The sequence below is a fragment of the Ciona intestinalis genome, unplaced genomic scaffold (assembly GCF_000224145.3).
Source record: "Ciona intestinalis unplaced genomic scaffold, KH HT000076.2, whole genome shotgun sequence".
Lineage (NCBI taxonomy): Eukaryota > Metazoa > Chordata > Ascidiacea > Phlebobranchia > Cionidae > Ciona > Ciona intestinalis.
In genome coordinates this window covers 215,426-229,794 of record NW_004190398.2, presented here as the reverse complement: position 1 = coordinate 229,794, position 14,369 = coordinate 215,426, and the positions used below count along the sequence as shown (strand labels likewise).

Here is a 14,369-nt window from a genome sequence, read left to right as displayed (position 1 = left end):
GTAACGAACGACCATTACACTATGGAGTAAGATAGGATGATTAGAACTAAGTCTCATATTTCCTGGTCGTATTAAACATTACCAATGCCCGTTTAAGAACTAAGTCTCATATTTCCTGGTCGTATTAAACATTACCAATGCCCGTTTAGAGTCACAGAGGCTATTACAAGGTTATATATTTCTCTAAATGCTCGTTGTTGGCTACAAAATGGTACGAGAAAAGAGTATAAAAACATTTTCTATCTTACTGCGTGTATCTGGTTTCAAACAAATGGCTCTATTTACAAGGTTACAGAGTAATCGAAAACTTGGAAAACAAGTACCACTTGTAAAACAATGTATTGTAATACCGTATATATTGTTTAGTCTTTAGTACAATAGGTATCCTAATATATTTCATATGTATTGTGTTCGCCACACGGATAAGAATAATGCTATTCTGCGTAAATCAAATTAGAAATTACTTTATAATGCCTAAACCAGGCGTACAAACTCCAGGCGGCAATTTTTAAGCTTTGACTTTCAGCTATATTACTCTTTAAAGGAAACAATATTTTCCAGTGTTATTTTTTAACGCGTATATAGTGTACGGAGAAGAAAATCACATGAAGTTCAGAACGAAATTATGATTTCTCGCTTTTTCTTGAATATAAGTGGCTACCTTGCCCAAAACACCCACCTTCCAACACGTCGTATAGTTTCGCCATGAGGCAAGTCAGCTGACGCTTGTTATACAAAAGAACGGGATTAGATAGGAAGGGTTATGATTATATAATTTTGTAAATATTTTTTATTTACTATCAAATAGAGCGAAAAAATCAAAACGCCACACATTACATAGTTGAACAAAAATTGACACTTATTCAATACTTCTTAGTTACGCGCATGCGCCATGCTTTTACCCTGGCAGCTTAGGAAAATACACCATTTTAAAAAATATGGAATTAAACTTAAAATATATCTAGAAGTTCAGCTTTATACCATTAAACCTAAATTCTGTGAGTAACACTCTTAAATATTAACATTATAGCCGCACTAACTGTACCTAAAGCGTAAAGTACAATGCGAGATCATTCAGAACTTAGCACAAAGCTTTAAACTTTATGCTAATATTTAACTTGAATAAACACAAAACGAATCAGAATTTTTTACAGTAAGAAACATTTATATAACCTTTATTTTAAATGAAATTGTATGATAAATAATCTAAAAATATTCAAGTTAGACTCGGTTGAACATCTGTTGTACAGGACAAAATATTGTGATTTTAGGGAAATGAAATCCTTGCACACTTTGAGATTCTTAGCTGGTGCGTAAAAACTAATGGTCGTAATTTTAATTAAAAAAGTTCTTTTAAAATTAGACACTATAGAGAACATTTTAAGCTAAAATTTAATTAAAACTCCAGTCAGTAAAGTATATTAGTTTGGTTTCAAAGACAGACAAATAAAACAAAAGTTGCAAAAACAAAGACTTTATTCGGATTGTTACGTTTCGTCGAGGTCCGTCACTTATAATAAAGAAAGATGCGTTGAAAAATTCGAGCACCATTCTCAAATATATGAAAGAGAAGATAGTGATGAGTGATTCTACGCTTCCAACCGTTCCAGTTCCTTCGTCCGCCGTCGCGAAGAAAAAGAAATCGGCTACCAAGACGACAACTTCTGCGACGAAAGTCCATCCCAAGTACAGCGACATGATCGTCTCTGCTGTGAAGACGCTTCGTCGTCCGAAGGGTTCGTCTCGGCAAGCGATTACGAAGTATGTCCAAAGCAACTACGACGTCGGTACCGGAGCAGCAAAACACATTTCTCGAAACCTTAAAAGTATGGTTGACAAAGATGAATTGGTGCTTGCAAGTGGTGTCGGCGCAGCTGGTCGCTTTAGGATCAACAAATCCGCTCTTGCTGGCAAGGCTCGAACAACTAAACAGCGAAAGTCTCCTAAGAAGAAAAAGAAGCCAATTACAAAAAAGAACAAGAGAAAGACCACGGCCAAAAAGCCAAGAAGTCCTGTTAAAAAGCGAAGTGCGAAAAAGTCACCCAAGAAGAAGCTTGTCAAAAAGAACAAGAAAACCGTAAAGAAAGCAGTGAAAAAGCCACTGAAGAAAAGAAAGTGAATAACCAATTTGGTCACATTAAAACGGCTCTTTTCAGAGCCACCCGATATTAAAATGAGATCATTTTCTGTCATCGCCCATAACTGAAAACACCAGTTTAATATGTCAGTTAGACGATAGTTCAATGTGCGTTAGACTTGGTTTTAAATAAAATAGGATACCAAAAGCGTTTTATTGAGAACATGTTGAGATCTATAAAAACGTTATATTGTAAATTTCATTGCAAAAGCTGTACTAACAAGAACGAAGATTTGAAACAATCTTAAAATGTCCGTAGTAAATTTTATCTAATTTGCATAATTTAACAATGGGTTTCGAACCTACACGAAACACCAATGGATTTCGGACTTACACGAATCACAAATGAGTTACGGACCTACACGAAACACAAATGAATTTCGAACCTACACGAAACACAAATGGGTTTCGGACCTACACGAAACACAAATGAGTTCGGATCACAAAGGGGTAACAAACCTACACCAATGGGTTACGAACCTACACGAATCACAAATGGGTTACGAACCTACACAAAAAACAATTGGGTTTCGGACCTACACGAAACACAAATGAGTTACGTATCTACACGAATCTCAAATGAGTTACGGACCTACACGAAACACAAATGTGACATCCAATAAATCTCGTTTTGTGGTTTGTTGAAGTTGAATCATAGTATACTTATATGAGTGTACTATGGTTGAATGTTACTTCGCTTTGTGGCAGGCAGCAATAGTTTTTTACAAACGCAGAGGGCGTATTGATTTGTTCATGCAGTGAACACTTTTTAATTACAAAGTTACTTACCTTTATCAGTTTCCTTTCGGATTTGTTTACAAAAAAATAGTCACTCCCAAACTTAATCAAGTTAAAGGCCTATCAGCCAGAGAGGTACTACTAATTCTTCATAATCCATGACACGGTAACTGGAGCAAATGAGCGTATATATTTACCCAGGTTGTAATCACTAAAAGCATACATATTATTGGGAATTTTCCAAACATCTGTTTTGCACCATTTTGTTTGGTGCTGCAATACTCCGTTAATACAAATTCCCAAGTAAAAAAGCAATGAGTGTTACAACATTGTAAAAGTGTTTTGCGATTTTTTTTTAAATAATATATTCTACTATAAACATATATTACATCAACGAAAACATAATTCCAATTGGCTGTTTTTTGTTAAATTTATACGAAGTCACTTCAAGAGCTTTATAATTATAGTTAAAAAAATCAAACCAGACTTTTAGAAATGCCTCATTTACATAATAAGACAATGGGAATCGGACTTAAACGAAACGTATAAAACACAGCCAATCAGCGCGCTTGATTTTCTAAATGATTTGCATAACAAAGAGTATAAATAACAAGTCGAGTCGCTCTAAATTCACATTCAGTTCTTGAAGAAGACGACATCGAAATTCATCATGGTTGCATCCAAAGGTCCCAAGAAAGCTATGAAGAGCACACCTCCAGTAGAGAAGAAGGAACGCAAGAATAAGCGCCATCGTCGACGAAAGGAAAGCTTCGGCATCTACATTTACAAAGTGTTGAAGCAAGTCCACCCTGACACTGGTATCTCCAGCAAGGCAATGAACATCATGAATTCATTTGTTCACGACCTATTCGAAAGAGTTGCCGGAGAATCTTCTCGTCTCTGTAGCTACAACAAGCGCTCCACTATCAGCAGTCGGGAAGTGCAAACCGCAGTTCGCCTTTTGCTTCCAGGGGAGCTTGCAAAACATGCTGTATCGGAGGGTACAAAGGCTGTTACAAAGTACACCAGCTCAAAGTAAACACGATAATTTTGTATCACATAAACGGCTCTTTTCAGAGCCACCCAAAATAACAAGAGATTCTGACAAATTCAATAGCAATAAATATTTATCGATTCCCTAAAAAACTCTTACAGTTGTTGGCTGAAGTTATTTTGAACTAAAGGCGCTATGTGGCTACGTTCAATCATAGCCTATGAAACACACGTGTATGCCAGTCTGCAAAGTATGGCAGTTCCTGACGAGATCTCGCGCGTGCAAGACTGTTATTTTTCGCGTTCGCGCGTGCTATCATTAAAAATCTGCGTGCAAAGCATGTACATTTTCAAGCCACGTTAGGAAATCTTACTTAATTTAATACGTATTTTTTTCTTTGTTTAATTAATTGGCGTGCGTAGGACAAATTGTGGCGTGCATAACCGAAAGTCTGTAAAAAAATCGCGCGTGCACCTGCCATACTCTGCAGTCTGGCGTGTATGTATAGGCTATGATTCAGTACGAACAAGTTTACCGACTTTTAATTATCTTTTTTAATTATGTTAAAAAAAGCGTTACGCGTTATAAAGGTTAAAGAATATCCAACCGAAACTGTAAACCTGGCATGATAATATGTACAATTGTCACCAGCGCAGACGTTACATGTAAAACTGGCCAGAAAGTTAATACGATAGTGACTTCATCCCGTTCAATAGGAATTCTCACTTCGAAGAGGTTCGAAAAAGATTTGACGTAATCAATTATTTACGACTTACGTCATACGCGTGAGTTGCAAGTTGGCGAACCCAGCATCTGAACGCGAGTTCTTTGTTGCTACCTAGCGGATGGATATACAATATAAAGAGCATACTTGTGCAGAATGAAAAACCAAAATGGATTTCAATTAAATTACCATTTCACAAAATTGAAGATGCGTGCTTTGGTTCACATGTTTACATAAATACCCGCACATCTGTAAACAATGTTTATCATAAAATTATTTATTCCCCTGTTATTACAATTTGAAACCCTGCGCTGACCATTTGGAACCAACAGAATGATTAAATATAAACAAAAACAATCAATTTAGATGCAAAAAGCATAAACAATTCCGGGTATTTACAATTTTGTACTTTGTTAGTTTATTTCGCTGTAGCGAATCTCAACGTGTCGATACTACAACAGGCAAACAAACGAATTTACGAAGCGAATCCATCACGTGAAGTTCCTTGTAGTACAGAGGACGCAATAGCCTATTTGCTTGAGAAAGTGGCGTTAGTTATGCCAGATTTGTATGAGAATGGACTACATTACACTGTATTGTCTATGTTAAAAGTATTGACCACCATTGTCCTAAAAAGTGCAGTTTGAAGCTGAGGTAGATTTTTTCGTTTTAACTGATTTTATTCATACAAGCCGGTAGTTTGTTGACATATTTACGTTATCTTACTGTAATATTAAGAAGCTTGGTAGTTTAGAAACAAATTACAACATCTGAAAGACTGAAACTACCTCATTTGTGAATTGAGTTATTTACCTATTCTATTCTTACATTTTAGGTTGATTTATTTAGAATCATTTGTTTAAAGACAGATTTGGACAATGTTACCGCTGAGTCACAAAGACAGTGAGTATAAACCGGGCATTAAATTAGTCAACAAGATCAAAACATGGATGACAACGATAATATACGACGAAAGCTCTCGGAATATATTCATGTTCTTGATGCTGAACTTGTCTTTTGCATTTGTAGAACTGATCTGGGGAATTTGGAGCAACAGTCTTGGGCTCATTTCTGATTCCTTCCATATGTTTTTCGATTGCACTGCGCTATTAGCTGGTCTTGCTGCTTCAGTTGTTGCAAAATGGAAAGCAAATGACAGGTTCTCTTATGGCTATGTTAGAGCAGAGGTGTTAGCAGGCTTCATAAATGCTTTGTTTCTACTGTTCATTGCATTTTTTATTCTTTCTGAAGCCGTAGAACGTCTTGTAGAACCACCAGCTGTAAAGCACGAGAGAATCTTAGTAGTTTCAGTTCTTGGTTTCATAGTTAATTTAGTTGGCATTTTTGTATTTCACGGTCATGGGCATCATGGCCATTCGCATGGTCATGATCACGGTCACGGTCATTCACATGGTCACTCACATGGTCATGATCATGGTCACTCACACAGTCATTCGCATGGCCATGATCATTCACATGACCACGATCATTCTCATGATCACGACCACTCACATAAACATGGAGATTCACATGATCATGGGCACACACACCATGATCATCCTCCAGAGGCATCTCAAAGTCAGATCCTTCACAGTGTCTTCCTTCACATCTTAGCTGACACTCTGGGGAGCGCCGGAGTTATCGTTTCAACTCTTCTGATGCAATTCTTCGGATGGATGATTGCGGACCCTATTTGCTCCCTCATGATCGGCATTCTAATTGCGATCAGTGTTATTCCTCTCCTCCAGGACTCTGTCGGCATCTTGATGCAGAGGACTCCTCGTTCTCTGGATAACAAGCTGCACGGGTGTCACCAACGGGTGATGCAAATCGAAGGAGTCTACCGAATACACGAACCGCACTTCTGGACCCTCTGCTCGGACGTTATGATCGGGACGATAAAAGTACAGATCGCACCAGGAGCAAATCCCAGCTACATCCAGAGTCAAGTGCATGGAATATACTCTCAAGTTGGAATTCGTCAGCTTTATGTTCAAATCGATTATCCCGCTGTTTAACAATCGTTATCGCAAAAAGGAGCAATATAGGCGCTTAGTATCAATTACACTGCTTAATATAAAAATCCAGTGAATATTACTGTAGTGTTGACAAAATTTTATTAGCTTGATATAAACACAGCTTTTTAGATTTGTAAAGGCCTATTTCAAGTTGAACCCAATATATATATTTAATGAACTTAATACTTGACCCAGCTACATTACTTAGTTAATTCACTAATAGTACATTGACTAAAACATTGTGCTTTATATTAAATAAACATAATATATACATAGGCTATAACATTAGATAGCCAATAATAAGTTATTTTTGAATTTTGTATACTGTGACTTATTACATAGTGAATTAATTTGTTAAAACCATTTGGAGGCCATTAAAAAAAATATTAGATGCCATTATATATAATATCTATTTGTATAATACTTGAAATGTTACCCATATTAACTTCTAAATGTGCTATAAATTAGTATATTACTTTGCAGTAGTATGCTTTATTCTTGTGTCATTGCTTTGTGCACACAAAATACAGTGCAATATAGATTATAGAAATTCAGTAAAAATGTCAGTTTGTGCCTTTTCCCAATAATGAAGCACATTTGAAATATAATTCAATATAAGAGTGTTTTCTGGTCATTGTTGGTTGATGTATTATTTCATTGGATTTTTAATTTCGTTTTCAAGTGTTAAAATGACCCATTTTTTCTAGACATTTTTTTTAACTTGTTTTAGTTTTCGTACCCAAAATCGGTTACTGTTTTGGTATCAATACATATTTGGGAAGTCTTTTTTCTTTTAATGCAGTGAATGTAAGATGAAAGCTGTTAAAAATCTTTAAAAGTTCTGAGATTTTTGGTGTTTGAAGCATTTATCTTGCCGTTGCCAAGGGTATAATTTTTGTTAAATTCTTTATTTTACGGGTTATTTTGGAGAACGTTCTTTATTCTGTTATTAATTAAATAGTAAAGCATTTCCTATCCCGTACTATATCTACATCACTACACGTAACCTCTCTGCATTACATTGCATTGTGGTGGAATTAAATTATGCTGCTCAGCTGTTGTATATGCGTGTTGGGGGTTTCTGTTTGTGACCGTATGACATTTTTGCTTGTTTGCGTTCTGTTGCGCAAGTGATAATGTCAATTATAACTCTGCGGTGTTTTTTAGTCATTAGAATGGCAGAGGTAGAAAGTGTGACTGAAAAACTGAACCAGGTCGCTGTGGTTACCAATGGAAAGGATGATTTCTGGGGCTTTCCGCTGTTTGAGGCCTACAAAATGGCAATAAAGTTTTACAAAGGTAACAGATAACAGTAACTGGTATTTTATTTATAACATTTGTTTTATATTTATCAAGCATGGTACTGCAATAAAGAAATAGGCTGCAATAAATATCATTTAAACCAATTTGAAAGGCTTAAAAAATCTTATAAAATCCATTTTTTCTCTATTTCTTGAAAATAAGTAATAGCAATACCATTTCTAGATAATGAAGGAAAACGAACGTTTGAGATTGAATATGATAACAAAGTGCTGCTGATGGCTCTCACCAAGCAGGTCTCACATGGACCAATGAACCAACAAAGTTCTCTTCCCGATATTGGATATCTAGATATGTTTGGTCATGACAGAAGGTAAATCTATTTGTTGTGATAATATGCAGATTGTAGAAAATGCACATTTAAAAATGTATTTTGGGATTTATTTTGCATTTCACTAAAAAGACTTGTGTTTACTATCTATGTTTGTGTTTTATGTCAGATTTTTTCAGCTACTTTTGTCTTAAAAAACACAAAAGCAGCATGTACCTTATTGCAGCTCAGCAAAAATCTTAATGTTTACTACTTTTATTCATTTTTTTAGCGGTATTCATTTAGTTAATGCTAATTACAAAAGAGTTTTTTTTCGCGTCTACTCTTTAGTGTCTCATGCATCATTTAATCTAATTATGCATATTGTTAAATGCCATATTACATATGCTATACATTTTAACTAGTGTCGCATCTCTCAATTTTACACCAACGTCAATAATACGTTTTACAACCCCAACAAAATATTACTAAGTCCCTCCAAAAACAACTGCCACGTTTTTGGCATTGCGACACAATGACACAGGTAATAAAGAACGACGTTACGTCACACCTGCTGTGACTTAATGACTTACGGCCAATAACAACTAAAACAAAACACAATTTGTGACAACTAGTTACCTAAATATGGTATTACATAACCTACTGGTTTAATACTATTACTTTTAACCCTACCACATAAACAGACAATAATTTTTTACTCAAATTCCCCTTGTGTTTGTACTTTAGGAAGGTGTGGGAATCTTTGGGTGATATTTCCTCTAATGATGCTCGAAGAGCATTTATAGAAAAATTAGAAAGCTGTGTACCCGTGTTTGGTCCTTTCATGGTGGCTCATCAAAAAGAAAAAGAAGAACAAGAGTTAAAACGGTAAGAATACTTATATTTTTGACAGTGGCAAAATTTTACGTTAGGTTAAAATTTTACAATGTGCTATATTTCTACATTAGTAAAAGGTAACGGAAAACATTTTTTTGTGTTTAAAATTGGCTTTTCATTTTTCATTTTTTTAAGATTAATTTAAACTGCTAAATATATTTTTATCTCTGTTTGTTGTTGTTGCAGAAAACAGAAAGAAGATGAAGAGAGAAAAAAGCTGGAGGAAGAGGAAAAAGTGAAGCAGGAAGAGCAAAGAAAAGAAAAAGAATTAGCTGAAAAAGCTGCGGAAGAGAACAAATTAAAACAAGATCAAATCTTGCAAAAGTCAGTAGTTTCTAAAACTAAACAATGTTTAAAGTTTGAAAACTGTAATGTTACCTAATTTCTTGTATTTTTTACTATTTTGAAGTATTTTTAATATAAACTATAAAAGTATTTTTTGATATTCACCAACAATTCCGTATACTTAACAACATCACTATAAAATGGTATGATATATAAATATATATGTTTAAATCTCTGGTATTATTGCAGACAGCAGATAATGCAAGCATTAAACGCACAGACACATGCACAGTTCCAGCAATACGCTGCTCAACAATACCCAGGAAACCCAGAACAGGTAATACTCTTAAAATACATTAGTAATAACAATGTGGTGGACAAATCCATAATTAATTAGGGCAGAAATTAGTTCATATTATATAGTAGGGTGGGGGAAGATGGGACACATTTTCAATCTATTTTCTCGTTCTATTTGGTTGTAAACAAAGAACATTTAAAGAATAATAAAACCTCATCCCCGCAACTTTCTAGACCGTTGTTAGTTGTTGAAAACACGATCAGGATATTTGGATATTATGTGCTAAAGGTGTCCCATCTTCCCCCACGCTACTATACATTTTAAAATTTAATAATAAAAATTCAAGAATATTTTATTATGGTGGCTATTTGGTTATTTGGTTTAAATGTTTACCAATTATTTACTATAACTTTTAAATTGGAAACAACAGCAACAAAAAGTAAAAGCAAAAATGGGGAAAAGACAAAATTAATTTTAGTTGTTTCATTATGTCAGAATGTGTTTCAAATTATTCAGGCAGCTTTTATTTCCTAATTACAAGTTAAAAATACAATTTCCTGTTTGTATTATGGAACAAAAAGAAAGATTAATTTTGTTTGGGGCTAATTATGCTAGAAAGTGTTTTAAATTATTTGGACAGGGTTTATTCTTGATTAGAAGTTAAAATACAATTTCCTGTTAGTATTATGTTAAGTAGTTATTAGCTCACATGTGAGTAAAAGGGAAATTGATTCAAACATTCAATTTCCTGATGAATCATTTCGTTGTTGGACTGTTTGAACAATGAACACATCAGATAATACAGCATTCTAGTGTATACCAATACTACTGTACAATAGAAAATAAACTAAGTGTACATTTTTCTTTCTTTTTTAGCTCAAAATCAGTTGTTTTCAATAAGGGGCATTGCAAATTTTTTGTCGAGCGTGGTCAGTGGGCACAATTTATAATTTAAATATAGTTTGTGGGTTTATAATTTATTTTACAAAACAAGTGTTGCATTTTCCATATTTTTCTGTGATGAATGTGGGCTACCTATTTATTGGGAAACACTGTTTTAAATAGTGTATCACTTATTTTAAGTAGTGTGGCAGAGGAAACCATATTTTTTTTGCGGAAATGTAAGCTACCTATTAATTCGGAAACACTGTTTTGAATAGTGTATCACCTATTGTGGCATAGGAATTTTATGACTATAAATAAGTAATTATGATTAACAACAGGAGTGATAAATGCCCTGTGTTGGCATTTGTCACATAATCCTTATAAGGTATAATGTCCCCATACAACCTTATGCTGGTAAGTCTGGTGACCTAATGGTGACCTCTGCGTTTAAAACAGGCTATTCTTTTTTTATTTTTTTGTAAGAAAGCTAAAAAAATACCAAATATGTTTTATCCAAGTTTTTTTTTTATCCAAATTTATTAAATTATAATCTTACATTTTAGGCTTTTTTGGCTTTTAAAATAAGACAGTGATATTTTACCTGTTGTTTATTTATTTTTTTAAACATATTTTTGTATTTGTTTCCAGCAAGCAGTTTTGATCAGCCATTTACAAGAACAACATTACCAGCAGTACATGAAGCTATATCAACAGCAACAACAACAACAACAACAACAAACACAAACTGATTCAACAAAAGGGCAACAAGAGCAAAGACAAGAAGAATTAGAATCAACTGAAAGTGAAGCAGCTGGATCAGAAGGTATGAAAACAGATATGCCACAATTCCACATTTTATGCATGTTGGATTTCTGTATAGGCCTACTGTATACCCCTCACACTATCTGCAAAGCTATAATATCAAATGCCATTGATTTATATAGTACATGGTATAGTTTGATCATTTTAGGGATTGCAGCAATCCCTGAATTTTCAAATTGTAAAGTAATTTCAATTTGTCCAGTCATGCTTATTTATCAAGTTGTGTCCTGTCTTATTCCTTAAACACATATAGTAGTAAAATAAATTATTAATACATCTTTTTTAATGTCCACTGTCTATTTTTTGTATTTAATTGTCACGCACTAGGTCTACCTAATACATATTATTGTTTTTTGTATATAGTTCATGTTGATTAAGGCACAGAATGGACTTTTAAAAATCAGGTTTTATTTTATTCTTATACTTCTCATTGTGCAGCATAATTAACAATAACATCTAAATACGAATTTGAATCAAAAATTGCAATTACTTAAGTTGCAAAGTTTTTTTTTTCTTTTGGGTATCATAAGTACATTAAAAAACCTTTTAATTTCTGATCAAAAAATATTTTTATCACATTTTCTCTTTATTTGCACAAAACAACCTATTACTGGTTATTCTCAATTTAGCATTCATTGCATGTCAGGTTCTGCTACTCCAGTGGAAGATGCTTCAATGTGGACAAGACCTCAGATCACAGAGTTCAAGGAACAAATTAAACGAGATCCAGAGTCTGTACTGACTGTTGGCAGAGGAGAAGTTGTAACTGTGCGCGTGCCAACTCATGAGGAAGGTGAGCGTCAATTGGCGTCATTAATTTAAGATTTTTCTAATTTTGCATGCGTAACCCAGCGCGTAACACAGTTGGTCAGGACGCCTCTATCCTAGAGGTAATGGGCTCAAGGCTCTTTGCTACCATTGTAGGCATATGTGTCCTTGGGCAAGACATTTAACGACAATCGCTCCAACCCATTTGTCACTAATGGGTTGTCCAAATTATTGGTCATACATAAAAAATGAAAAAATTCCCAAAAAATAATCACCTACTCGTAAGGTGGCATGAGGTGTATGATGCAGAACCCCCGTGTTTGACTGTCGTTTTCCGGCCACGCGAGGATAAAGTAGGTTACATTCAATCATCTTTTGAGAGTGTTAAGTTTAACTGCATGTCTATTAGGAAAACTAGTCAGCTAAACTTGCATTCTGACATTCCGTCTGTATGAGTGAGGTCTTACTGCAAAGCAGTTCATGGGACCTGTTATTTAGCTCTAGATGTATCCATTATCCTAGCTAAACTTTACAGCCCCTTTACAGGAGCGTATGTGTTCTGGGAGTTTGCTACAGACTCATATGACCTTGGATTTGGCGTTTACTTCGAATGGACGGATTCTGAAGATCAACAAGTTTCTGTGCAAATCGGGGAAAGCTCAGATGAAGAAACAGACGAAGGTAAAATTTAAAATACTTCAGTAATAAATACTAGCGCATGTTTAAGGCTTAAGCCTAGGTTGCATACTTGATGCTTATCATTTTTGAAATTGTTTAACAAACATGGATTTCTCCAAGTATAATCCAATGACAATTTATCAAAAAAGTCAATTTATTGCAATTTCAAATTGAAGTGTTTAAAAATACTGGCGAAATCCAGTCCTGATATTACCAATTTAGTCCTAATATTACCAATAATGTTTCTACACAACTTTTTCTTTTTTTTATTGTACATAGAATAAATAAGCGAGAGTAAAACAACACAACAAGAACAAATAAAAATCTAAGATACGAGACGGTTCCACTTCATTTGTACCAACGTTTTGTTTTTTCACAGAACTTTCGGACCCAGAAAAAGGCTCGAACAGCCCACACCGCCCACCCACGGACGAAGTGGTGCCGATCTACCGCCGTGATGCACACCTTGAAGTACACGCTGGTTCACACCGTTACCCAGGTCGTGGGGTCTACCTGCTAAAATTTGACAACAGTTACTCACTTTGGCGCTCGAAGACTTTATACTATCGTGTCTATTATACAAGATGATTAACAGTAAAGAGATAATGAGTTGCGCCTGCAGCCGAAAACGCGTGTCACTTTTCTTTGGCGTTGACATTTTCTTGTTTTTCGAAATTATTCATTAGCAACGTGCTAACACACGCAGCTACTAAAATATTGCTTATTGTTGGTTAGGTTTTATTTTATTCTGCTTTCACATCGTATATGAAGAAGGTATGAGGTGTTGCGAGACACTGTATAAAGTGTAGATTATGAGTGTATAAGTTGGGCTTCCCGTTTAAAAACCCCGAGAATGTGTACCTATGTCTTACATGAAGCACATTTTAACCTAAATGCAACTCTTGCAAAGTGGCGAAATACCACGAATTTTTCGCTGTAATTACACACTCTAGCAAGACAATCAACAGCGCAAAATGTCACTGTCGGTGGTTATGTGGTCATGTGGTATTCTGCAGTTTAGTCGTTGCTTCACTTCTCGTAGATGCTTGGTCAGCAGTACTCTCAAAAGCTGTGATGATTGGGGCTATCAGTTGTGTGCAAATTTTCATTTGTAAATTACCAGTCATATTTATTTTATTGCTACTTCCTACTGTATCCTGTACCGCAACTTTACTGGTGCGGTAAAACAGCTTGTTTTTAGCCAATTCTAGTCGCATTTATCGCATGTTATTATTAATGTATATTATTCGATATATTTCTAACATTATCTTTTACTTTTTGTTGTCGCTTTCCGTGATTTCAAGACTTGAACCTGCATATAATTAGGACATATACCTTTAAATTTATCACAAATGTTAAGTTCAAATTTGCTGTTTTTTAAAAGACTCAAGCTCAGGTTACTTTTATCATAGATCTACGGTTATGTTTGAGCTATAGTAGTGTTCAGGTTAAAATGCTGAAAATAGATCTTTACAGAAAATGCGGTTTACAAACATTGTAAACTATAGTAAACAAAGAATATTTAAAGTATAATATAACTGCATCAATACCCAAT

General features: G+C 34.7%; 3 protein-coding genes across 4 annotated transcripts; all 3 read left to right on the top strand.

Annotated features, from left to right (window-relative positions):
• Positions 1–269: 269 nt before the first annotated feature.
• Positions 270–14,180, top strand: LOC100187125 (Golgi resident protein GCP60). Of its 2 annotated transcripts, XM_002130697.3 has the most exons (9): positions 6,629–7,910; positions 8,097–8,244; positions 8,929–9,069; positions 9,265–9,402; positions 9,613–9,700; positions 11,195–11,369; positions 12,015–12,161; positions 12,683–12,817; positions 13,194–14,180. In XM_002130697.3, exons 1-9 carry the CDS (start codon positions 7,748–7,750, stop codon positions 13,400–13,402), a joined length of 1,344 nt encoding a protein of 447 aa, XP_002130733.2. In that variant the 5' UTR covers positions 6,629–7,747; the 3' UTR covers positions 13,403–14,180. The 2 variants fall into 2 exon arrangements, 1 of the variants encoding a protein (XP_002130733.2); XR_003396750.1 differs by lacking the exons at positions 9,265–9,402; positions 9,613–9,700; positions 11,195–11,369; ... (1 more) ...; positions 12,683–12,817; positions 13,194–14,180 and adding an exon at positions 270–288 and having other exon boundaries at positions 5,429–7,910.
• On the top strand, positions 1,390–2,282 carry LOC104266556 (histone H1-delta-like). The gene has a single exon (XM_009863041.3). It carries the CDS (start codon positions 1,562–1,564, stop codon positions 2,117–2,119), a length of 558 nt encoding a protein of 185 aa, XP_009861343.1. The 5' UTR covers positions 1,390–1,561; the 3' UTR covers positions 2,120–2,282.
• LOC100176905 (late histone H2B.L4-like) lies at positions 3,511–4,084 on the top strand. The gene has a single exon (XM_002130611.5). The coding sequence runs from the start codon at positions 3,546–3,548 to the stop codon at positions 3,912–3,914; it is 369 nt and encodes a 122-aa protein (XP_002130647.1). The 5' UTR covers positions 3,511–3,545; the 3' UTR covers positions 3,915–4,084.
• Positions 14,181–14,369: the final 189 nt, after the last annotated feature.

Bases quoted from the DNA above. Each gene is read 5' to 3' on its own strand.
- LOC104266556 (XM_009863041.3), top strand. From the start codon at position 1,562: ATGAAAGAGAAGATAGTGATGAGTGATTCTACGCTTCCAACCGTTCCA.
- LOC100176905 (XM_002130611.5), top strand. From the start codon at position 3,546: ATGGTTGCATCCAAAGGTCCCAAGAAAGCTATGAAGAGCACACCTCCA.
- LOC100187125 (XM_002130697.3), top strand. From the start codon at position 7,748: ATGTCAATTATAACTCTGCGGTGTTTTTTAGTCATTAGAATGGCAGAG. The intron at 8,245-8,928 runs GTAAATCTATTT...TTTGTACTTTAG, and splicing joins ATGTTTGGTCATGACAGAAG to GAAGGTGTGGGAATCTTTGG. The intron at 9,701-11,194 runs GTAATACTCTTA...ATTTGTTTCCAG, and splicing joins ACCCAGGAAACCCAGAACAG to CAAGCAGTTTTGATCAGCCA.